General features: G+C 37.4%; 1 protein-coding gene across 14 annotated transcripts in view; it reads right to left on the bottom strand.

The window, feature by feature from the left end:
- Window positions 1-3,007: 3,007 nt before the first annotated feature.
- LOC106056126 (myosin heavy chain, striated muscle-like) overlaps window positions 3,008-25,669 on the bottom strand; it is a 54,869-nt gene continuing 32,207 nt past the window's right edge. For 11 of the 14 annotated variants that reach the window (XM_056018864.1, XM_013213146.2, XM_013213599.2 and 8 more), the window contains exons 24-43: window positions 24,870-25,079; window positions 24,618-24,763; window positions 23,902-23,992; window positions 15,047-15,103; window positions 14,086-14,339; window positions 13,786-13,864; window positions 13,085-13,330; window positions 12,694-12,890; window positions 12,413-12,545; window positions 11,923-12,139; window positions 11,557-11,797; window positions 11,076-11,268; window positions 10,822-10,950; window positions 10,436-10,567; window positions 10,002-10,114; window positions 9,426-9,552; window positions 9,137-9,337; window positions 8,498-8,656; window positions 7,577-7,688; window positions 3,008-4,402 (exon numbers count right to left, since the gene is read on the bottom strand). In XM_056018864.1, the coding sequence (XP_055874839.1) occupies window positions 7,617-7,688; window positions 8,498-8,656; window positions 9,137-9,337; window positions 9,426-9,552; window positions 10,002-10,114; window positions 10,436-10,567; window positions 10,822-10,950; window positions 11,076-11,268; window positions 11,557-11,797; window positions 11,923-12,139; window positions 12,413-12,545; window positions 12,694-12,890; window positions 13,085-13,330; window positions 13,786-13,864; window positions 14,086-14,339; window positions 15,047-15,103; window positions 23,902-23,992; window positions 24,618-24,763; window positions 24,870-25,079 (2,997 nt within the window). In that variant the 3' untranslated portion in view covers window positions 3,008-4,402; window positions 7,577-7,616. Of the gene's footprint in view, window positions 4,403-5,320; window positions 5,391-5,976; window positions 6,071-7,015; window positions 7,089-7,576; window positions 7,689-8,497; window positions 8,657-9,136; window positions 9,338-9,425; window positions 9,553-10,001; window positions 10,115-10,435; window positions 10,568-10,821; window positions 10,951-11,075; window positions 11,269-11,556; window positions 11,798-11,922; window positions 12,140-12,412; window positions 12,546-12,693; window positions 12,891-13,084; window positions 13,331-13,785; window positions 13,865-14,085; window positions 14,340-15,046; window positions 15,104-23,901; window positions 23,993-24,617; window positions 24,764-24,869; window positions 25,080-25,669 lie in introns of all 14 variants that reach the window. The other 3 variants (XM_013212825.2, XM_013213064.2, XM_013212989.2) reach the window with 3 other exon arrangements.

Here is a 25,669-nt window from a genome sequence, read left to right on the forward strand (position 1 = left end):
GAGTTGGTTTTGCGTGCTGCCTTTAGGCGCTCAGTAAACACAACTCTGCCCGAGTCGGGTGTCGAACCTCGAGCCCCCTTCTAGGTAGCCAAGCCAAGTTCAAGCGCACGACCACGCTTCCCTATACTCGCGAGCAATTCTTGTATGCATGTATATATATATTTATCTGCAACATTAAATGTCAGTATGTCACCATTGGAGAAGTTACACTGCAAAAACTTTTTTCCCCAAGCCAATAATAGGCTAATAGGTTTACGGTAACGTATTCTACTGCGTCCTAGCTATTTCTTGCTGTGACAACGACAAGTAACATACGACGCAGCAGAATACGTTATTTGTCGTTGTCACAGCAAGAAATAGCTACGACGCAGTAGAATATGTTACTTGTCGTTGTCACAGAAGAAATAGCTATGACGCAGTAGAATACGTTACTTGTCGTTGTCACAGCAAGAAATAGCTACGACGCAGTAGTATATGTTACTTGTCGTTGTCACAGAAGAAATAGCTATGACGCAGTAGAATACGTTATTTGTCGTTGTCACAGCAAGAAATAGCTATGACGCAGTAGAATACGTTACTTGTCGTTGTCACAGCAAGAAATAGCTACGACGCAGTAGTATATGTTACTTGTCGTTGTCACAGAAGAAATAGCTATGACGCAGTAGAATACGTTATTTGTCGTTGTCACAGCAAGAAATAGCTATGACGCAGTAGAATACGTTACTTGTCGTTGTCACAGCGAGAAATAGCTACGACGCAGCAGAATACGTTATTTGTCGTTGTCACAGCGAGAAATAGCTACGACGCAGCAGAATACGTTATTTGTCGTTGTCACAGCAAGAAATAGCTAGGACGCAGTAGAATACGTTACTTGTCGTTGTCACAGCAAGAAATAGCTAGGACGCAGTAGAATACGTTATTTGTCGTTATGACAGCGAGAAATAGCTACGACGCAGTGGATACGATATTGTCGTCGCTGTCACTACAAAGAATAACGACTTCTGATCAGAAATAAACTGACTATCCAGACCTGAGCAAGCTATTATAGCACAGTGCAAGACTGGCCACTGTCCAGTTTGCTCATATATCTCACGGCTATGGCCAAATTTCACGGTGCCTCCGCTGCGGGGAAGAAGAGGAAACCGTGCCTCATATTCTGTTTGATTGCCCTAGACATGCTGATCTCCGTCTCGACAGGTCTGAGAAACCCTAATTCCCGATCTGTATGGTGGCATGTACGCACTACGCAAGACAGCAGGTTTTCTGTCCAGGGCTTTGGCAAGAGTTGATTTAAGTCTCTCAAGCCTTCACTTAAATGGAGTTGGATGATGATGATTTAATTTAGTAAGGGTGATTATTATTTACCATATTTTTAACACATTATGCAAACGATTTTTAGATTTTTGTCAATTTTTTTTTTACTGTATTGCAAAGTTACGTAAGTTCTGTCATATTATTACTACATTTGCCAAAAAAAAAAGTTTATTTTTCACATAATAGGACACTTAACTAAAGGATTTTTTTTTTCAGGCTTTGAATAAGGGATTGACCCTTTACAAAACAATTAGATCAATTAGATAATCATTATATGACATCAGTTAGGCCAGATTCACATCTAACTTCACCTTCACTTTCACCTATCCCTTTATCTGCTGGACCTTTAAGGCCCCACACAAGATCTGTCAACCTTCTTTCTCCATGTTTCTATGTCATTTGCCTTGGATAGAATTATATTCTGATATTCTTTCTGAAAATATTGATATTATGCCCTTCATGTGGTACGACTAGTAATCAAATTAAAGTTATGGAGAATTTGACTGTATAAAGCTGGTTAGGTCGTTTATATTTAACCTATATTTTCTTGTACCAAATTAGTTGTAAATTAATTGAAGAAATTAATTACAATATTCCGCGACAAAGGTGACACCCTTTAACTTTCCAATAGTCTGTTGGGGCACCATACAAGATCTGTTGACCTTATTTCTCCATTCCTCTCTGTCTTTTGACTTGGATAGAATCTCTTTCAATGACAAGCCCGCCCAGGATGGCTGCCAAGTCGTGCGGTTTGCGCACTGGACTGTCGTTTGGATTTATCGATGGTCCCGGGTTGAAACACTGCCCGCTTCCATCCCCGTCGTCCTGCGGGAGGTTTGGACTAGGAAGTAAACTATCTTCAACTCTGAAGGAACATCCGAAACATGTAAAACATTTTACAAACAAAACATTCTTTTAAGTTGTCTTCCCATCGCTTTCTCTGTCTGGCTCTTTCTTTTTCCAGGTTCTGTTCCCTGAAGGAAGGCCTTTGCGAGCTCAGTGGACCTTGTAATATAGCAATAGAGTTTTAGTTTGAGTTATTTGACAGGTCATCACGAGGTCCCATTGCTGTAGTGACCCTGTCTCTTATCCCTTGGTTGTGATGCTAATGATCTTTCTGTAGCATCTCTAGTCCATTGCTAGGATCCTACTCTCTAGTCCAGCAGTCAGTGTGCAAGATTCGCAAGTATGCTAAAATGTAGCCGTGACAGAGGTGTAGCAGGATAAAAAAAAAAATATTTTTGTGTGTAATTTTTAGTGAGTTAATTTAAGGTGAAAACATAGACATAAATAAATATAGACTGGAAAAAGGAAATAACTTCATGTAACTTGAAAACATGTATATCTATTGTTGTCGGATTTCCGAATTCTGAAAAGCTGCATGATCTTCAGTCTTAGAGATTAAACAAAACTACACTGCTGTATAATAAAGTACACAAAATTGCAAGTCACAAATTTTCGTTTCATAAAACTCTTTTATCGGCCAGTCTATATTTATGTATGTCTATGAGTGAAAATTATTATTTATATATTTTTTTTTTGAAGATTTAATTTAACAATAAATTATATGAGCTACTAATTACAAAATGGGACGATTAACAGGATAGAAAATGAGGAACTTTAAATCTACAATACAGTGAGTGCATAAAAGAAGAAAAAAAACAATAAAACAAAAAAAAAAATAATCCCAGAATAGCATTCATCGTGTTTATTCAATAAATAAACTGGTTCAGGTCTAACGCCTGTCAGCATACACAGTGACGTACATAAATATAATTTTTTTTTTTAAAGTCATAAAGAAACGAAAGGTCAAAACTTTTCTCTGAATCTGATTGGTGGACTAGCTATGTCTGCTTCTTCATACTTAACATAAGGCTTCTGTGGCAAGTGCCGAAATGGTATAAATAGGTCGCAGTGAACTTTGAGCAAGCATTCGTTTACATTTATAACAATACAAATCAAAGCCAGCACACTATATTACGTATTAGTAGTTACAGGTCTTATATGAGTGGTCATTTTATATTCGTTATTTCAAACTAGCCAACGTCCGAGCATATATTTTTTTAACATCTGTATAACTTATGATGTCAATACATATATATATATATCTATGAATATATAATAAAGCAAAGCCATGTCTGCTTGTTATTTTGTATTCAAATGTCTTGAAAGCAAAGCTCACTGGGATAATTTACATTGTAACCGGAAGTATGTCGCAGCAGAAGTTACATGGCAGCCATATTTGTTTTCCTAACCAATTACATATCTACAACACTAAGTCTAGGATGAAGAAATGAAATACTAAGTCACGCCTGGGTCTGTGCATACAATTATAAAGGGAGATTCTTTAAAACAAAAATTGATCAAACAAAAAATAACTGACCCATATATCATAACATTATGCTTGGTATATAGGCCAGACACCGTCTTTATGTTTTGTATATATATATATAGTACTTTACAAAAGAGAAATATAACGCAAACAAACGAAGACAATTATGAACGGGAAAAAAAAAAGGTATTTATCTTCTAATACTCAACACACAGCCAAAAAACAAAACAGTTCGTTGCAAACTAAATAGTTTATTTAAAAACATTTGTCATATAAATAAAGAAATAAAATATATTCACAATATTAAAATAAATCCATTGTCCATCCATTCATAATAAAAGAGTTCTTATCATTTGATACTTGGTTTATCTTCTATACACAATTACCTCCCTTGGCACAAAAGGGGCGGTTTCTGAGTTTGTCGGGGTTTGTTTTTTTTTAATTACTATTATTTTACAATATCTTGACAACAAGAGAAAGATGAATGGTTAAGATTGCATAGAGAAAAAAAAAAACAACAGACAAACGAATAAAAATGAAATTTGAAAAAAAAAAAAAAAAGAAAAAGCAGCCATGACAGCTGGGTCAGTGAGGATGCTGGGATGCTCGCCCGGATGTTCCGCCATCTTGACGAGTATCACGTCATTTCCGACTTGATCCAGCCCGGCGCTCTCGAGTGATGTGCCTCAGTAAACGAATGGTGTTGAAGGTTTTTGAAAGTTGAAGGTTTCATGTAAGTTGATAAAGTAGTGGAGACTGTTGATAAGAAGGCACATGTCTTAGAGACCGTCAAACATCTTCATGGATTATGCATACAATTACTTTATCAACAGAAGGAATAAACTATCAAACTTTCTTTTTCGTAATACTATATTTAAATTAAGAAAACAAAGTAACTTATTAATAAAACTGTAATAAATTTATCATACATCCATATATATAATGAGATTATTTTTTCAATTTATGTACATACAATGTTATTAGTATACAGAATTTGCAATCCAGCATGCCTATTAGAAAGACTAACATTCATTTTATGTTTTTGAGAGATTAGCTTTAAATCATTCGAATGTTTAAAAATGGCATTTTGCAAACCATCTCATTGCTGACAGAAGAGTGAGTTAAAAAGAGTATGTGAGTTAAAAGAGTAAATAAGTTAAAAGAGTAAATGAGTTAAAAGAGTAAAAGAAAGGAAGATAAAAAAAAAAAGAATTGTATTTACATGTAGCACCCGAGAGAGGAGGACCAAATAGGGACGAATACTTTCATATTGTGTATTTAGTAAATAGAACACTTCAAATTGAGACAAACATATAGGAGGGGATCTTTTGTCACATCAATTAAGAAACTTCTGGGCTTCACTCTTGTCAGTAAGGGTAAATTCAGAGGCGTCGCTAGGGTAGGTCACACCCGGTGCGGTTCGCACCATCGCAGTACCGTAACGACGTCATTATAACCATACTCCGAGTAGTGTTATTAGAAAAGCATTTCAGTGAGGGGGGGATTATTATTTTGTGTGGGTTGAAGAATGAAGGGGAGGGTGATCCATGGGGTGACAAATATTTTTTTTTCCGAAAATAAAACAAATTAAGGAGTAATTAAGGGTGTATATTTAGATTTCCGAGGGAGGTAAAACGTTAGCGGAAAAAAAAGGGATGGATAACTCTCTCTTACATCTTTAAGCGGAGACAATCGTACGTGAGACCGACTGGGTCACCCTCTTCTTCACTGTAGTTTCTTTTGTCTGAATTGTGGAGGGACAGATGGAGTGAGGAGGTGGAGGAATTGAAAGAGAGAGAGAGAAGAGAACAATAAGCAAAAAAATGAATGGCTTGCTTCATAATTTCTTGACATTAAAAGAAAGAATAAGGAATTGTACGGATGGATAAAAGATGGTAATCGTCTGCAGTTCATTTTTTATGTAACTATTGTATGGTTTCATATTAAATGAATGGCTTGCTTCTAAATTTCTTTAAAAGTTATTTGGTGCATCTTGTGTGTCTAATACAAAAATAAATCGTAAACGTCTGCAGTTTATTTTTTTTTATGTAACTGTTTTATAGTTTCATTCTCTATGAAAATTTGTTCATTGTTTTGTTAATAGGAAGGGAAAGAAAAATAATATTGATCGTAGAAATAGTTAAGTAGATTATGACTTTGCCGAGCAGCTGGGAAAAGCTTGCAAGAGGATCTGAGTTGGTTTGTTTTCTTTGATACTGCTGACAATGTATTTTTAGAATTGTGTATATTAAGGGAGATAACTCTGCGTTACGTGTTAGAGAGTCAAGGCATCACAAAACTTGAACGCCTTAAAAAAAATAATTTCTTACGAGGATTTATCTTTTTCTATGTGTTGGGTTTGTAAATTTTTTTTTAACCAGAAATAATTGTGGATTCTGTAGTTCTCTGGACGGTTACACTTGACTGAACAGATAAAAGAGGTCACAGATAAACAGGTTATGTAAATATATACTTATGTGTTATTAACAATAATTCAGTAATGTACAATCATCAGTGGCGGATCAACAGTTTGAGGACCACTTCGTTGTGGTGTAAGTTTTTTTTTTTCATGGCGAGCGCGACACAAGAATGTTAATAAACATTTTAAGAACAATAATCAACGATGGTGATGATTATGTTAGATCCGCCACTGCTAAGAGCATACACTAACAAATGCATCTACTGCGTATCTATAAATCCATACACCAATACACAGACGAGATGTCTCGCCAAAACTAAATGTGCATCTATCTAAATGTTCACAATCTATTCAGCTAATAGCTACTACATTCAATGATAACAAAACACAATCCATGTCTTCATGCTTCTAGATATATATAATTATAATGGCGACATCGTAAAATTAAATTCTTGTAACACTTGCTACGAAAATTTTTACTTCGAGGAAGTTATGTTACCATGTAGGGGGCGGCACTGCTGAAAACTAACGGAGCATTTTCGAATAGCATTGAATTATCCCCCACAACGAATTGCGATATTTTTAGTCCATGATTAAGAATCTTTAACTTGAGTCAGAATGTTATATGGCTTTGAATGTAGAACTACTTACAGATATACTATACAGCAACAGTTACGTATTATATGCGATATCACCATTACATATCAGTTAATTTTTTAACTTCCCTAAAAATGATTAGACGATTAGTTTTACACATAATTTTTTGATTGTACTAGAAATGAAAACAGTACAGTATCTCGCGGGATCAAATCAGCAGCCAGATTCAGCGTTACAAAAAAAAAAAAAAAATCAAATGTAAATAAAACTGGCAGGAATTAAAAATAACTGAACAAAAGCTGCACATTTAGCGGAAACAGGCTTTTGATGAATGTGATCGCTGATTGGCTTACAGAGGTATTATGGGTATTTTTACTCAACGCTTTTGTCTCTTCTGCTGACAGAAGCTGAGACACTTCCGGGTTGCTAAGAAAAATTCGAATGGTAAAATAAGATGAAACAAATGATTATGACTTAAGAGTATTTTTATGAAATCTTATGAAAGCTTAGCAACTATTTTGAAATTTAAATCTGTGCAGAGAAAGTATCTAAAAAGTTATTAAATATGTCTATAGAGGAAAAATAATTAGAGTCTAGATCTTGTTTTGTTTAGGACAACACAATCTTTTTCCGTTCTCTACATGCATATATGCACCATATTTGACAGTTCAATTGTGAGCAAACTTTTTTGACCTAAGATTAAAACCAAAGAATCTAGTACAATAGTTGGACGTTCAATCAGATAGCAGACTACTGTTCGTGCAGCAAGCTCCAGGTATAGACTATCATTCCAGTGATTGGTTTGTGTTGTTTTTATTGTACATCTACAACATCCAGAAGAGTGGATTCCAGCATTGCCAAAGAAATTTGGGTGAAGTGAGAGCTCTAGCAGACGACAGTGACGTCATAATTACCTCGCACAAACAAATTTGCAATAAAGCTAAGGAGAAAAGTTTAGGATTGAGATGGCGCACGTGCGGTGCGATCTGTGCTTAGCCCTCTGCTGGCGGAGCTGGGACCTGCGAACTGTGGAGGGGTGGGGGGCGTTATACATGAACAATTCAGATGAACAATTCACTTCTAGTTAAACAATGTGTACCTTAGGCTTTAACATAAGGCTATAATGTATTTCTATGCGTGAAATGTCCAACGTTCTAAGTCTACCCAATCTAAAGTCTACCCAATCTAAAGTCTACCCAATCTAAAGTCTACCCAATCTAAAGTCTACCCAATCTAAAGTCTACCCAATCTAAATTCTACCCAATCTAAAGTCTACCCAATCTAAATTCTACCCAATCTAAAGTCTACCCAATCTTAAGTCTAAAATTCACAGTTTTTCTGAAAGAGTTGACTCAATTAGCGTCTGGCCATGAGAACTGAAGATACGTTACTGTTTGGTTACTGATAGAATACAAGAATATCTTTCAGTGTTAGAGGTTAAGAAAATCTTTTGACAGTTTTGTCCTATATCGCAAAACGGATATTAATGTAAGTGGGTAGGTTTACAAGTTTTTGATTAAAAAACTGGTACTTTATATTAAACTATTATAGATTGTCGAAAATCTGTATTTTAAAACATTTAATAACGGTTCCAATAATTTCAAGAAAGGTTCGACATGGAACACTGGACATGACACAAACACATTTGTATATAAGCTGACTGATATTTATAGTGCAGAGTAAAAGATAAAATACGTCATTTTATAATACAGTATTCACTGATTGTATAAAAAAAAAATCAAATCCAGTAACTAATATTTTTAAAAATGGCTAATATTTATCAATGTTTACAAATTATTATTGATTGATTAGATTGATGGCAAATGAGTGCTTACCCCTGGTGATGCACTGGTGCGTGAAACAGACACAGAGCTCCTGTTCTTCGCTCTTAGTTTGGACAATGAACCCTCAGCAGAGTCAGCTCTCTCCTCGGCGTCCTCAAGTTCTGTCTGCACTTTGCGGTATTTGGCCAAGTTAATGGCAGCAATCTCCTCCTGCAGAGACAAAGTATACAGGCTTTACAGTTTATGTACACAGTAATAGGAGGCTAATATTCAAGCTTTATTCCACCAACTTTTTAACACAGAAGCTAAAAATATCTATTACGGAAATTAGGATTCTTTGATTGTAACATGTAACCAACGTTTTAACCATTTAAATCTCTTAGAATCTTTAGGTTTCGATAGGATATAATGACAGATCCTTCCAAAGGAAAACTAAAAACTTCGATGTCTACAGCAGAGGACAATGGACAAACCAATGATCGTCAAGTTTGGACAGTTTATGAACAATGTTAACATTACCTGTTGTGTAAACGTAAACTTCAAAAAAAAAATAAAAAAAATATTAAACTTGCTTCTGTTCAAGCTTTTATCAATATTTTTGGGACTGTGTAGACATAGACATTGGTCTGCATCTCTGCAGAGAGAACCTTATATATTTTTGTGTGTGCTGGGGTCTATACTGTCACTTACAGCTTCTTCAACTTGTCTCTTGTAGGTCTTGATCTTGTTCTGCAGTTTGTCGACCAGATCCTGGAGACGTTCCTGGTTTTTGCGGTCTTCGTCAGACTGGAAGGCGAGTTCTTTAAGGCGACGGTCAGCTTTGCGCATGTTCTTCTGGGTCTCAGCGTGACGGCGTTGTTCGTTGTCCAGCTCTGTCTCGAGTTCCCTGACCTTTAAAAAACACAAAGAGACATTGTTAGTTCGATCCAAGATCATATTAGTAGGAATAAACAAGGGGTAGTTATCCGACTTGACTTACTCTCTGTTCAAGTTTCTGGATCATCTTCTTGCCTCCCTTGAGTGCCTGGGCTTCAGCCTCATCAAGACGTACTTGCAGATCTTTAAGGGTACCTTCAAGACCTTTCCTCAATTTCTCGACTTGCAAACTGAAAAAAAAAATGACATTTCAGCATTAATTTCTTATAGACATAATCTGCTATGCACAGTGACAGTTTCATTTTATACATATAATGAGAAAGTAAGTTCCCATTTCAGACCTTGTGTCATTTGGCCAACACAAAGACTAACCACCTTTACTTTTCCCCAATTAATGTTAGGTACACATTAGAGCTGGATGGAATCAGAGTGCCCGAAGATCCTGAAAAAAAAAATCCCATTCTTCACCAGGATTCGAATTCCGGACCTCTGTTCGGAAGCCGGGCGCCTTACCACATAGTCACCGCGCCTCCTTACACATGATGAGGTGATTACTAATTGATCTTAAGGTGAATACACACTTACCACATAGCTACCGCGCCTCCTCACACATGATGAGGTAATTACTAATTGATCTTAAGGTGAATACACACTTTCCAGCAAAGCTACTATCTCTCACCTGTGCTCTTGTTCCTGTCGGAGTTCATCTGCAAGTCTGGCAGCATCAGCCATGGCTTTCTTGGCGCGCTCCTCTGAGGCACGGAGCTCGTTACTGAGTTCATCAAGGTCGGTCTGGGTAAATGTAAAAACAAAAGGTTAACTGAATGTCATCTTTTCAAGCATTACTTTCCTAAGTTGAATAAAGTCTTCTTTATGTCTAATGTTATAATACAAAACAGTTTGAAGCTAAGATTCCCTTACAGACCTATAGGGCAGATGATGATCAGGTCATCTGATTCTTTGGCCAACGTTTAAGAGCAGGGTGTCATGTGGCCAGCACAGCAAGCAACTACTTTTACATTCCCAAGCAAAAGTTAGGTACCCGTTTTGAACATAGAAAGTAAGATGGTATTTTAGCAACTGTATCGACAATTAAATCTTGAAGATAAATACCTGCATGGCCTGGATGTCTCCTTCCAACTTCCTCTTCTGTCCCTGGATGGAACTGTTCTGGGCAGACAGTTCGTTAACACGGTCGTTGGCATCGTTGAGCTCATTCTCGGCTCCCTTGCGGGCTCTCTCAGCCTGTTCAAGGTAAAGTACTCATCATAAAACATAGTTTGAAGAAAATTAATGTTTTCTAACAATTAAAAATCTGGAGTTGATCATTTCAGCAATTTTGCTTCATAATAATAATATCCAAGATGTTACGATGCAGAAATGTTGCAACTATAGTTGTTGAAGAAAATGTGAACAATGTGTATTTATATTTGATTACTTGATCTATGAATAATTTGGGTAATTCGAAGCCTACTTTGTGTACTCAAAAGGAGAGTTACCTGTTCAAGGGCGCTTCTGAGCTCTTCAATTTCTCCGGTAAGAATGGTAGCACGACGTTCTGCAGCATTGTATGCTTCACGGGCCTCCTCTCTCTGTCTCTGTTCATCTTCAATTTGTGTTTGCATCTCCTGCAAAACATACGTCCAGAGTGGAGTGTTTTATAAAGCCTCATAGAAACATTGTATTGAGACAAAGCAAAATCTTAAGGAATGTTCAATTACTTAAACTTGTTGGATGTGTGCAAAATATTTACCTTGATCGTCTGTTGGTATTTCTTGACGTTCTTCTCGAATTCAGCTTTTCCGCGATTGGCCTGGTCAAGGGCAACCTCGAGTTCGTTGATGTCTTGTTCAAGTTTCTTCTTGATGCGGAGAGCCTCGGCTTTACCCTTGGCCTCAGCCTCCAAGCTGGCTTGCATGGAATCCATGGCACGTTGGTGGTTGCGGCTGAAGAGAAATTGCAAAGGAAAAGAATCTCAATGCTCACTCGTGAACTATATCTCTAGATAACTACGACACCAGACTGAGACCAGAGAACTGTTTACTTGGAGAATTATAACTCTAGAGCACTATAACTTAAGAGATTATAAGAGTACCCAAAATAAAAACATTAAATTAGAGTACTATAACATTAAGGTACTCTAACTCCAAAGAACTACACATTTCGAGAACCATAACTCTAGAGAGCTACAGTTTTTACATTGATAATTAGAAGCTTCATTCATTGGAGCTTACCGTGTGTTCTCGAACTCTTCTTCCTTATCCTGAATGCGGCGGTCGATCTCTGTTCTGACGGATGCAATCTCGAGCTGTGCACGCATGACCTTGGCCTCTTCCTGCTCAAGGGCGGATTCGGCTTCCTCCAAGGCGGCTTGGAGCTCTTCTTTCTCAAGCTCAAGACGTTTGCGAGATTTCTCGATTTCGTGTGTGCTGCGGCCTCCCTCTCCAAGTTGATCAGTCAAGTCGTGGATCTCATCTGGAAAATAGTGATAAATTAGAGTCGATTCCAATAGAGTTCACCTGAACAAGTCACTTTGTACAAAATTAATGCAATTCTGAAATTCTATATAGAAACTGGTACATTTTAGTGCGTGGTCTTACCGGCGAGGTTCTTGTTTTCACGGCGGAGGGCTTCAGTCTGGTCGTGAGCTTCCTCAAGTTGAGCCTTGAGTCTGAAGAGCTCAGCAGAGTATCCTCTGGCCTCTTTCTGGGCATTCTCGAGTTCGGCTTGGAGGTCGTTGGCCTTGGCTTGCCATTCGGCGATTGTCTTGTCGAAACCGCGCTGTTTCTTCTCAAGGTTGTTGGCGTTGGCGTTAGACTGGACACAAGCAAAGGAGAACATTTATATAGTTTTAAAGAGTGCACAGATCTAATTCTAATTAAAAAGTAAAATATAAAAGATTAACATAGTTAATAAGTTAATAGTAATCCAAACAAAGGAGAGCAGTTATATAGTATTTAAAGAGTACACAGATCTAATTTTAACTAAAAGGTAAAATAGAAAAGATTAACATAGTTAATTAGTTAATAGTAATCCTTTAGACAGTGGTTCTCTCTAGAAGCTTTTGTGATTATAACGCTAAGAACTTACTCTTTCAACGTCGATCATAAGATCCTCAAGTTCTCCCTGAAGTCTGTTCTTGGCCTTCTCCAAAGCAGCCACTTTGAGGTTTGCAGCTTCAGCAGCTTGTTCAGCATCGTTAAGTTTGGCCTGGAGTTTGCGTCTGCAAAAAAGTGGTATGGTTTCAATGGCCTCTTCCTCGTGCGTCAATGTTTGTAATTGTTTTTGTAAGAGATACCAGCAACCAAGACTAAACCTAAATATGTATAAGAACTCAGTTTACTAGATTACCAGTCGGATTAAAGTCTCACCTGGCCTCTTCCAATTCCTCAGATTTAGATGTGCCTTCAGACTCGAATTTGGATCTCCACAATTGAGCCTCGTTGTTGGCCTTGCTGAGTTGTCTCTGGAGGTCTGCTCTGCCTTCCTGCTCTTCCTCTAATTGTTCGCGAAGGGCATCAAGGTCGGCTTGCAAGTTGCGCAACTCAGAGGCGAGTTTCTGGCGAGCCTGGCAAAGATAAAGTTAATAAAGCATTAGGTTCACGCCTTTGTTTATGTATAACTATCACTTGCTTGCCATACTATAAACACTAAATATGATCTTTTAGTTTGCTTTTTAAAAACGTTTCCAGTAAGCTGCATAATTTTAAAAACTCTAATTATTATATTATTTATTTGAAAGGCAAATAATTATCAACATACGCGAGTCTCATCCTCGAGTTGCCTCTTGGTCTCCTCGAGCTGTGTGGCCAGGGCGGTTCTCTCCTTGGTGAGGGCGCCAACTTTGTGTTCGGCCTCCTCCAGCTGTCTGGTCAGGTCGGCGTTCTCCTGAGCAGCACGGTTCTTCTGGCCCTGGAGCTCCTGGATCTGTCTGTTGGCAGCATCGAGTTTGGAGTTCAGTTCGGAAATCTGAGCCTCGACTTGTTTGGTCATCTTCTCAGACATACCCTGCAGAAGTGAAACGAAGAAAACATGAGCACAACTACTGGAAGTGCAATTGTTCAGTTACAGATAGAGTTAAAGTATATCTAGCTGAAAATAATTTATAGTTTTTGAACAGAATCCTTCTTTACATCTTATAAATTTCAGTACTTTGTCATTTAGCTTTCAAATTAACCTATTTTATAGGCCAATTCATTACTACGTATTAGATGGCTGATATTCTCGCATGGCAAATGCATATATTAAAGTTAGTGGCACATTTAAATAGTTGTATATATTAGTCCTTTTTTTTCAAAATAACATTTGTATATTTAGAACTAAATAGTCTAGTAACTTGTTTCATTAACGTCAATGAATAAAACTTCTAGGCTAATTAAGTTTAACAAATAGTTTGTTACGTTTCGGCAAGGGAAATAATTGTGAAAATGTAATGTACCTTATAAACATAAAGAGTAGCGTACCTTGTTTTTGCTGCCATGCTCAAGTTGTGCACGGAGGTCATCGGCCTCTGATTTCAACTGGGATTTCTCTTTCTCAATCCTGTCGAGCAAACATAAAGCATGTTGAGAAAGACAAGCGTGAGTAATCTATAAAACTACACCAGTCTCCAAGCTAGACTAGACAATATTGAGCTACACCAATCATTAAGCTAGACAAGACTCTGAAGAACTACAACTGACTTTGGGTCGTTCACTTCTAGCTCTAGCTACTTTACGAAATGCAGTCTTCAATTTGCATGAGTGTTTAAATAAAGAACTTACTTGGTCTTGACTTTCTGGAGCTGGTCAATCTGGTCAGCAAGCTCGTTGGCGGCATCCTGTTGCTTCTTGCGCAGAGTGGAGATCTGAGCCTCGTGCTGGAGGGCGGACTCCTCAAGGTCGCGGCGGAGTTTCAGGAGCTCCTGTTCGCGTTTCTTGTTCAGCTCAACCTGGGCAGCAGTTGCACCACCAGCCTCGTCAAGGCGCTCACCCAGCTCTTCCAATTCCCTGGACAACTCAGTGCGCTGCTTCTCAACCTGGCGAGGAAAGAGAATAAAAGCAAATTGAGTACATACTGTCTCACATAGTCCAAGCTGCATTGAGATCATACTGTCTCACATAGTCCAAGCTGCAACACATATTGCCAGAACATATATGCTTTTTTTTTTATTTTGATATATAGGAGTGAACTGAAAACTCAACTGACAATCCTAAATGCTTAACATCTCACAACCCACATTCATATTATAGAGGGTGAAAATACTATACATAAAGTTTTATATAGGTGCATTTGAAGACAGCACAGCAAATTCGACAATTAAGATCTTAGATAAAATATAGTAACTAGGGTCCCTCTATTTGTAGATCTTGCAGATAATAGTAAAACTAAGTGGTGTATTGTAGGTCTGAAAGATAATGCCAAATGTAAGTGCTCTATTGTTAATCTTACAGATACTACAATAAATACGAAACTATTCTAAATCTCAATGACAGGACATTTACTTGAGACAAACTATTGTAGCTACGAATTGTTAATGTTAAAACTCTATGTGTTGACTTTAATGATAACTTATTAAATAAAGTGCTATAGTCTAGACCTTACAGATAAGACTAATGAGAAACTCCGCTGAAGATGTTAAGAGATATTACATTTAACGAAGTGAAATACCGTAGCTAAGTAAGAAGTTGTATATTGTACATCTTACAGACACAAACTAAGATGAGGATCAATGGAGGATCTTACCTTGGCTCTGGCTTGACGTTCTGCTTCAAGTTCCTCTTCCAACTCTTCAATACGAGCCTGCAATTTACGATTTTCAAATTTTAAATTCTCCATTGTATTTATATCAGGGGTTCCTCTTGTAATTGGATGACAATGATTATTGTAAAATAGGTTTTAACCCGAAAATGATGATTAGTGTATAATAATATTAACTGAATGTAGCGTTTTAAAACAGGAATGCAGCAGTGATTGCAACTTAAAGAAACAAAAAAAAAAAAGCTCTTCTCTAAGCTTTCTTTGAACGAATGCACTTCTTGGTCAGCGAATCAAATAAGCACATATGTTATTTGTGTAGACACAACATTGACTTGTAAACACCTCGCGAAAGCCTCTACAATGGAATGCAACTAATACGAACTGAACACGCTTTCAAAAATGTGAAGACGTCGAATGCAAATTGTTGTACAATCTCGAAATTCCCTTCTGTGATTTTCGTTACAGAAAAGTTGTTGACAATATGTTGGAAAACTGGTTTGGTTTTTTTCGGTAACAGAAAACGAAACGAAATGTTTATAAGCAGCGAGCAAAACTTGAGATAGAGTATAAAGTCTCTTGGCTCGTCTGGAAATGTGTGTTTAAGTCCAAGTTGAAAACTATCTTGGCCACAGACTTAAAAGAATGCCGACAATCACCGGCTAACAAAAGCTCCAGAGTCAAACAACTGTCTGTTGTGTTTGAGAGAATAGTTTACCAGGAAACTCCGATGTTCAGTTTTTTTTTTCAAAGGCTACACGCGTCGCACAAGCGAAGTTAAATTTTACCAAGATAATGTGTGTGTGTTTCTTCTTCCCAGCATCTACAATCCAACCCCCCCGAACATCGCACACCGCCCCCCCTCTCCACCCCATCTCTTCATTTCGCTTTCATATCTCTCAGGTGACTCATCGTCCCTGGTGAGCAGGAACCGGACTCGACTTCACCTGGTGAGCTCACCATGCCTAGAACTGCCCCACACATTTCTGAGGTGATTGTCGATTTCATTGCTCTCTGTCTGGCGTTTTCAGTTTTGAATTTAAAGACCACAAAAGTAGCATACTGAACGAAACTTTTTTTTTTGCAATCTTTCATCTCTTCTCTCCCTAACGCTTCGCAAGCTTGTCGTCATCTCTAGCATTTTCTTGCCTTTTTATACAATATTACAATACTTTCATTTTAACTTTTTAAAATTGTTAAAATTTATAAAAGCGATAGGTTAAAAAGTAAAAATTCACTAGCTCTGGTATAATCTGTAACGACCTTTTATTTAGGTAAGCACAATAAGAAATAAGATGCAATTCGTAGTTTAGAAAATATGCTGCCACTTTAGTTAAATTCTAAATAGAAGTTTTAAAAAGTATTTGATTTACAAATAGATTTACTTTTATTTATTTCATTCTAAAGACACAACGAGATACTTATATGCATGCATAAAAGGAGGTGCAGACAGGTACTAAGTCTACCATAGCTACAAATGTTTTGCTTGTGTCAGCATTCCTAGCAAGTTACTCATTCTAGCGAGTAAACATCGATGCTACATTTAAGCCCAAATGCCGGATGTAGTAAATCAGCCATTTTGAATCGACATAACACTAAAACTTGTGTATCAAAGAAAAGATGTTTCTAAGGGTACATACGAGAATATTTCACAAAGTTATTGAAGCCTTATCGTAAAAGGGGAGTGTAATAGTAATGAGCAAAATGAAGAATTCTGTCGAAACGTGGTGAAAATAATTAAGGAGAGAAAGAGTTAAATCACTTCGATTATTTCTAGCTATATAACGAACGAAATAGTGCCTAATTCGTTCCAAAATGTTAAGCATCATTTATACAAAATAAAATACATGCCCCAAAGAATTAAATTTAGACACATTTGAGAACAGCATGCATTTTTTAGGACCAATAGTTATAGACTTTAAAGGCATATTTATACAAAAAATACATTTTACATAGAAATATGAAATTGTATTATCTAAAGGGTTTGTAGCTCTTTATAGCAAAGAACTGGTGATTTAAAGCGTGCATAGCCTTGTTAGGGGTGGCAGACAACGACAAGGGCGTTAATGATCACGCAAAAGGGGGAATAAGCGAGAGACTTACCTGGCGATACGAACGACAAGCAATAGTAAGAAGCTCACTAACACAATAAGAAAAAAATAAAGCACAGATATTTGCTTAAAGCAGCGCCACCACCAGCGAGGAAATTACGTTTAAAAACACTACATCAAGGTAATGTTTTGTTCTTTTTAATTTTAAGACACATACTTCCAAAAGAGCTTTTAAACCAGGTGCGTATACTCCCAGGTCAGAGGTGTCTCTTATGACTTTCTTGCTTTTAGCACTCAGTATGGGGTTTATCAAAGGCTCGTAGCCTTTGTTGAAAAGTAGCGGGTGCGTCGCGATGTTCTCAACGACGCTGGGGCTCATTCCTCGAAATTCCCGTGAAAAGCCTCCGATCCCGAGGCGGTCGCTGTAGTCTCTAGGTTGTGAAGAAGAGTGGTAGCTCTTAGTCGAAGACTTATGTGACGAGGACGACTTGTGTTTTGATGAGGAAGAGGACGACGCCTGCTTTGAGGAGGACTGTCTTGGCCTCGTTTCTTCCAGATTCTCATCCCTGGGCACTGGAGACGCCGAGGGCTTTTTGGGTTCTGTTTTCTTGGTTACAATGATAGCCTCTTCAATGACTTCGTCAGATCTTGGGGCGGACACTTCAACAAGGGGTACCTCATCTTCTGTTGATGCCATTTCGTCTTGTCCTGATTGTAAATTAAGGGTCAAATCCGGGTAAGTTCTTTCTTAGGTAATAAAAGGCACTCTCTTACCTTTAGTAATAGCTTAGTTCGAACAAATAGGTTTGCAAACCTCTGGACACAATAGAATATCCTGCAAGGTACTAGAATCCTCTTGTATGATACAAAGGCTAGTGAGCAACAGGTGTGTTCTTAAAGTACTTTTGTTGAATATATACACAGCATATGTGTGTATAATGTTTCAATACAGTGGACACATTCGAAGAAAAACTTGATAAAGAATCGACCACTCTTCCAACACAAGGCCTAGGTATACTAGCAGTTGCGTCCCCTTCCGTAGTACTTTATAGCTGAAAGTGAACCGAGCCCCCCTTTGACGTTGTTATTGTGCTCCAAGGTAGCCTCTTCCTGTGCTGACGGCGTGCGCCCCTCGCCTTCTTCGCCAAATGTTAAGTGCCAGACAGCATCCTTGCCCTGCTAGGGCTGGGTGAAAGCGTGCTGGGGTGGGGACGAAGAGAGGAGGGGAAAGGGGGGGGGGGAGGGATACCCAGGTACTTCGTTTACCTAGCACGGCAGACACAGAAACTTGGCAGAGTACACGCTGACGATGGGTGAGTGCAAGGTAGACGCAAGCTAGACACTTATATGAGAGAGTAAAGAGAGTTAAACGCCTTGAGCTTTCTTTTTTTTTTTTTTTTTTTTTTTTTTTTTTTTTTTCTAATTCTTGAAAAGAATGTGTAGGGAAAAGTTTTGAAAGAACTGACGAAATATAGAAGAAAAAAAAATAGTGGAGGTGTTTGATAAATAGCTGTAGAAACTTTGCTGGCATGGCAGAAACTAATGAGAAAAATATGTTCACATTTTAGATGTGTAAGCCAAGACACAGTTTTTTTTCAATGCCGTCCATGACCTTTACCGAGGTTGTCTGCAATGTCTGTGGTCATGCTAGACTCTATATTCCCTTGTCTTATTTGCTGTACAAGCCCATTGCCTAGTTTCCTTGTCTTATTAAATACAGGCGTTACTTCAAAAAAAGATGATCACGTCCTACGCGTGTTCCTATGTCCTTAGGTCCTCATCTTAAAACATACAGACGTTACTTCAAAAAAAAAGATAATGTCCTAACTAGCTACCTATTAGAAGCCTAATATTCTAGTACTACAACTTTGGCAGTGTGCTATACTTAAAAAGAAGCTCTGTTGGCATCTATTGGGTTTTAGAATTGTGAACAACAAAAAATCAGTATTTGTTAATCTGTAGTTTGGAAGAATGTAGTTGTTTATAGTGTATATTATAAATGATGTGAGATACGGAACCTATTTAGACTTAAGCTCATGTGAAATAGTTTTATGAAATACTAGTTTTAACCAAGGTCTGGTCATTAACAAACTGTTACTACAGGACGCGGTTTGATTGTCTCTTTTGATATCCAAATCATTTGTTTCAAAAAATTGAATAGCGAACTATTGTACACTTAATAGAAGCCCGACCTACTGCTTATGTTATGTTCGTACTTAATAGAAGCCCGACCTACTGCTTATGTTATGATCGTACTTAATAGAAGCCCGACCTACTGCTTATGTTATGATCGTACTTAATAGAAGCCCGACCTACTGCTTATGTTATGATCGTACTTAATAGAAGCCCGACCTACTGCTTATGTTATGATCGTAAAAAGGAATAATAAGAACTAACAATGTATAACAAAGTTATGGGGGGGGGGGGGGGAACTGCTGTGATAAGAACCATCTTGTAATTCAGACCAGGTCATGACATAAGGAGCAGGTGTCTATTAGCGAGCACACGTATACTAGGATCAGGAGTCGGGCGCGCGCGTGATCCTTGTGTCTGCCAGCTTGCGCAACACTTCCCATTTATTTTTACTCATCTGTAGGTATAGGTATGTCGGCGGTATGTGGTGAGTAATTTGCTGGGGTGGGGGGTGGGGGCCGAGGGAAGGGATTAAGGTTTTCGGTCAGAATTAGCTACATACCTAAAATACAAACTCACTAATCTCTTAAAAGTTCTCGATGTTTCCTCTTTTACTAACGCATATTTAAGAATTACAGTATGAACTATGTCTATTTGGTCACCTATTAAAACTGACCTATAAAACATTACTTTCATAACTTTTTCTTACTTCGGCAATTTTGTTTCATTTAAAAGTTCCAATATCTAAAATACCAATCTTTTGAAGTAATAACATATCCCGATACTCTAACGCTAGCGTTATATCTTTATTGGGGACGCAAATAATAATTGATGTTGTTATTGTTTTGTGAAACGGTGTACAAAGTAGATCCGTTCTTGGATCGTGTCTTCCAACACTGAGTCACTACATTGTGTAACTATCTACATCGAACTAGGTTGAAGACCAACAGGAATTTAAGTCATTGGTTAATATGCATGACTAAATGCATGACGCGTAGGACGTAATCATCTTCTTTTTTGAAGTAACGTCTGTATTATATAAGATAAGATAAGATAAGAATCTCTGGGCCAATTTACACTAAGAACGCGAGTTAATGTGCATCTAGCTTAACTGTACGAAGATTGTTAAGTCTCTATAGTACAAAGAGATAAATATTTAGAGACGTCTAGCTTGTACCAGGATGAACAGAATAGTTTTATTTTTGTTTGTTTTTTTTTTGCTGATCTAGACAGTTTTAGTGTGTGAGTTTCAACATTCCCCCTTCCCACCTTGTTAGATTTATCACGTCTGCTACCACACAAAGTTTTGGCACCGGTACATACATTTTTTTTTTCTTTTGTTTCTTATTTACCTACTGGAATAGCCAGATAACAGAGGTCGAAAAATACCGGCTTGAATACATGGGCTCGGCTTCCAGGTACAGGATTATTTAAATAGCTAGCAGTTTTATGTCAAAATAGGGCTCCCGAAATTAATCGTATAACGAATATATTTTTGCTCTAAAACATATTAGGGCGAAGATTGTAATGCGTAACTGAATTAACTCTACTAATCATTCCGACATCAGCATGTACTCACAATAAATGTATGCAAGGGTTATATTAGCTAAATAGCTTTGTAGCCCTACAATCGTAGTCAACAAAGAAATTCATTCTTATATATATATATATTTCTTTTTCCAAATAAGAATGTTTTGTTGCTGTACAGATTTAAAAATGCGATGTTTTGGCAGACTTTACCTTAGCAAACAACTCGCGCACCTCCCCAGCGCACGTTCACGTGCAATGATTAAAGGATAGGGGCAGGTGAGGGCGGTGAGTAGGCGGGGCGCTAAGAAACTACGCTGTGCCTAGTCCTTATTTAGACTTGGCAGACCTAGCAGGTATATAGGTAAGTGAGAGATACGGGAAGGTAAAAGATGGCGGCCAATGTCAGAGGCAGACGTTAAAAATAAACAAGGGGGAGAGAATCGCGTACCAGCAAATGATGAGTCTACCAACACAGAACAATGCGTCCTGTTTGGTATGGAATAGGAATTAGATTCGAGAAGTCTTAGAAAGTTCCACCACAATACATCTAGACTCTATATCTGTATTTTTTGTAATACAAGAAATAGTATCCTGTCATTGTTCATATATTGCACTAATGTTAAAATATTGCGTCATTGTGTATATATTTACTAGCCAATAAGCTAAATTTTTTTTTTTAAATCTTCAAAACAAAATTCAGAATCTGAAGACACCCTAGATACAATGCAGTATAAACAACATTATTGAAGCCTTTAAAGTATGTTGATTCAGATTAACGCATACGCTAGACGCGTTATTTTTAGAACCGCTTGTTTATTTGTTTTCTCTCCTCTAAACGTTAGATTTGGTAACAAAATAAACGATGCTAGTGCATTTCAAATTAGAAACGGGTGAGGTAAATTTCGGTAACGCCTTGTTCCGGACTATGCTTTATCGTTTCAGGTGCCACTAACATGTGGGCAAGTTATGATATGCCTGCGGAACACCTTAGCTGCTCGAGTATTGTTGACGAACGAAGACCTGTTTCGCCGCAGGTGATAATTAGTAGCCCACGTCAGACCGGTGCAGAAAATTAGAACAAACATTCCGGTTTTCCTATTTGATTCAAACAACCCTTTCTTTAAATGGTATTTAATGTTACCATATGCAATGAAAAAAATTGTTAAAGTGCGCCTTCTTCCCTAGTGCCATTAGAGCAGGGAATGGGTTGCCTGAATCAGCCAGGATAAAAAAAAAGACGTGGCAGAGTTCAGGCAGAGTTCAAGTCACTGAATAATATACATGACTAGATTGGCACAGGCATACACTTAGGAAGTAATTTTATTGTAATGTCTGTAATTTATAAGCTAAGATAAGAATAAACTATTTTTACATGATAATTTTAGTAGATAGACGAATAAAGGAAATGAATCTATTTTTTTTTATTGAATTAGACCTATATATTAAGATCTATATTTTAGATGTATAATTATGTAGTTGAAAGTTTAGAATTAAGTGTATGATATATTAATACTTTTTATTCTTAATCTCTTGTTGATCAGTTAAAGTTAATATTTAAGAGTTAAGTGTATGACATATTGAGACGTGTACCTAAACTACTGAAAAAAAAACAACAAATGTTTTCTGTTTATGTTCATTTAATATATTCGAACGGAAAAAAGCAGCAGAACTGGCGCAGTATATTTCTTCACGAATAGAAGTTGTCAAAAGTACAGACAATATTCAGTGCCAACAAGATGGCTAATATGTTGACCGCTCCATTGTTGTACTTTAACCCTTGATCTATATAGATCTAGACCCTATGTAACTATTATTATTATCAAATTGTTTGGCGGTCAAGTATTTTCAAATTATTTTAGCATTACACTTTACAAACCCTGTCTATGCAATTACCCTACGCCCAATTCAAATCTACGATAAAATACTATATTAACTATTTCACACTACGGGAATACCCGCTAAATTCTTATTCACCATTAAGCGTTTTTTCTTTATCCGAACATATATTAACCAGGCAATTTAAAAGCCTTATTAGACAATCCGTCTCTATTTTAACAGTAGTAATCGTCCGTTTGTATTGAACTATTGATGGGGGTTGTGTATTTAGAACGAAAGGAAGAATAAAAAAGGTGACATACATTTAGAGGAACATCAACAATAGGTATAAAGCACACGTCAGAAGGGTGAAGGACGACTCACAAGGTCGACGTAATGCGCATGATCGAAAGAATAAAATAATTTATATAAAGTGATGTATACAATAGGTAGGAGGAATGTAGCATTCTATATACGAGCAAGAACAAAGGTTAAAAAGTACTACAGTAACTATAAGAAATGTGTGGAATGGGTTGTATCTATAGGTCAGTAAGTTTGCAAAGCATAGGGAGATAATATAACTCTCATAGAAATGATTCTTAACGAGCTGATTAAAACATTTCTGCATGCATAATTAACTAGGTAATTTTAATATAATATGCAATAAACAAAACTAAAATTGGAAATTTGGAAGGAAAATAAAATAAAAAGGAAGAAAACTCAAACACAGGTTTGTTTGACATGTACACATATTTTATTAGGAAAAAACAGACAGTTTTACTTACCTTTGTAAAAAATAAAAGGGTTACGGTTCTTGGTAAGATTCGGGGTTGTGATTGAAGGGAAGAGAAAGAACGAGCACTCGCAAACAATGTACATACAGTACCATGCATATGTGTCCGATAGGATATGGCATTTTATATGAAGAGGCGGACAGAGATGGGTAATTTCATCTCCTACACACGGTTTGTTGAAGTTAAATTTTAAAACGCTTTGAAGATAGAGCGATTCTGCAGTAACTTTGGCGAGGCATATAGAGGCAGCACTTGTTGTAAAAACAATGGCGTATCTAATGTAAGTATGAAATAACAATGTGCTTATTTAAAACCTGGTATGGTCCGACTACTTTACGCTGACAAATGGTTCTATCCGAATGCAATGACTGATTGGAATGAATCGATGACTTATTGAAATGAATCAGTGACTTATGAGAATAGATTAGTGAATTATTGAGATGAATCCGTGACGAATTGAAATTAATTAGTGAGGTATTGAAATGAATCAATGACTTATTTAGTGACTTTCAAAAGTTACCTGGAGTTCTTTGATCTTTCTTTGGAGTTGAGCAACAAGGTTCTGTTCGTCTTCGAGTTTGGAGTTGAGACCATTGATTTCCATGTCCTTCCTGGGAATTGAAAAGGGCGAAGAATTAGAATCAAAACAGTACACAGCTTTGCAATGTTGATTCAGATAATATGAACAAATTGGATAGTTAGCTGATTCTCTTTGGGTGTTCATTTTTCCACTTTTGCAGTGTGTGAATTCAGATAATCTGAACAAGTTACGTGTTTAGCTGATTATCTTTACGTAATCGGTATGTTTCTTAGAACTATTATATTTTTTATTCGCACATGTAAGTCTTTGAAAAAAAAATGTCTTAAAATGAAGATAATTAGAAGTTTAAGTAATAAAGTTCCCTTTCAGACCTTGTGGTCTATAAGGCAGATGATGTAAAGGTCATCTGTTTCTGTTAACTAGGTTGTCATGTGGCCAGCACAACGACCAATCGCCTTTACTTTCCCCAGCTAATGTTAGGAACCCATTAGAGCTGGGTGGACTCAGAGGCACCAATTATCCCGAAATTAAAAATCCCAGTCTTCACCAGGATTCGAACCCGGAACCCCCAGTTCAGAAGCCAATCGCTTAACCACTCAGTCACCGCGCCTCCTAAAATTAAGTAATATTCATCTGTTAATTATAAACTCTTTCTAGATATTTTTAGTGGTCAAAAGTTAAAGGTTTGTTCGTACCTCCTGACATTTTCTTCCAATTCTCTCTTGGCCTTCTCCAGATCTTCGACAGTTTCCTGGGTGCTCTTCAGATCCTGTTCCAGCTTCTTCTTGGCTTTCTCCACATCAGCGCGGACCTTCTTCTCACGTTCCAGGTTGTCTTCCAACTAAAATTCCAAAGAGATCAAAATCATTATTCCGTCCTTATCTATCAACAGATTTGAACTAATCTCTCGTTTCATGAAGACTTATTTCTAGCTAGGCTGCACGTACCTCGTCCAGGGTCTGTTCCAGTTTGGCCTTGAGTTTGTTCAAGTGGTTGACCTTGTCCTCCTCAGCCTGGAGGTCGGCCAGTGTCTTCTTCTGCACTTCCTCCATGTTCTTCTTCTCTTTGTTCAACTTGCTGATCTGTTCGTCCTGAGCGGCCATCTCGTCTTGGAGTGTCTTGATCTGGTTGTCTTTGGTCTGTTTCTCTTGTTCGGCCTGTTAAAAGAAACGCGTCCAGTTTGACTAGTCAAATTTGAAAAAGCGCGGAATGTTCACAGACATCTTTAACATGGGCACCCAGAAACGATGTTTAATTGAATTTTATCTAGCTCAGAGGCGGCCTTAGGGGATGGCGAGTGGGGCGACCACAATAAAGAGAATTTATTTGTCACCGTCAGCACGTCGTACAAATATTCGTTGCCCGCATGTAGCATTTGCCCAGAATCCAGTGCTAAGGCCACCTCTGGTCTAGCTAATACTTTTCTCATCAAGAAATTTGTTTTATAAGATGGAATAGATTCTTCCTATCATTTCTAGTAATTTTAACTTTTTTAGAAATATCCATTTTCTCATATTTTGAACTTTTCATTAGTTAATTTTACTCTAAAGACTCATTTTTAAGGATGTTAACACTACGCTTATCTATTTAAAAAACCGACAATTGACTAGGGTGTTGTGTTGCCGGCACAATATCAGACAGCTTTAAACTTTCTCGTAAAAATTTTGAAGATTAGAAACGGCGTAGAATCTTATTTTTAAAATTTAAGCTTTCACCATTTCACCTAGACTCGATTTTGAGACCATGC

The sequence above is a fragment of the Biomphalaria glabrata genome, chromosome 2 (genome assembly GCF_947242115.1).
Source record: "Biomphalaria glabrata chromosome 2, xgBioGlab47.1, whole genome shotgun sequence".
Lineage (NCBI taxonomy): Eukaryota > Metazoa > Mollusca > Gastropoda > Planorbidae > Biomphalaria > Biomphalaria glabrata.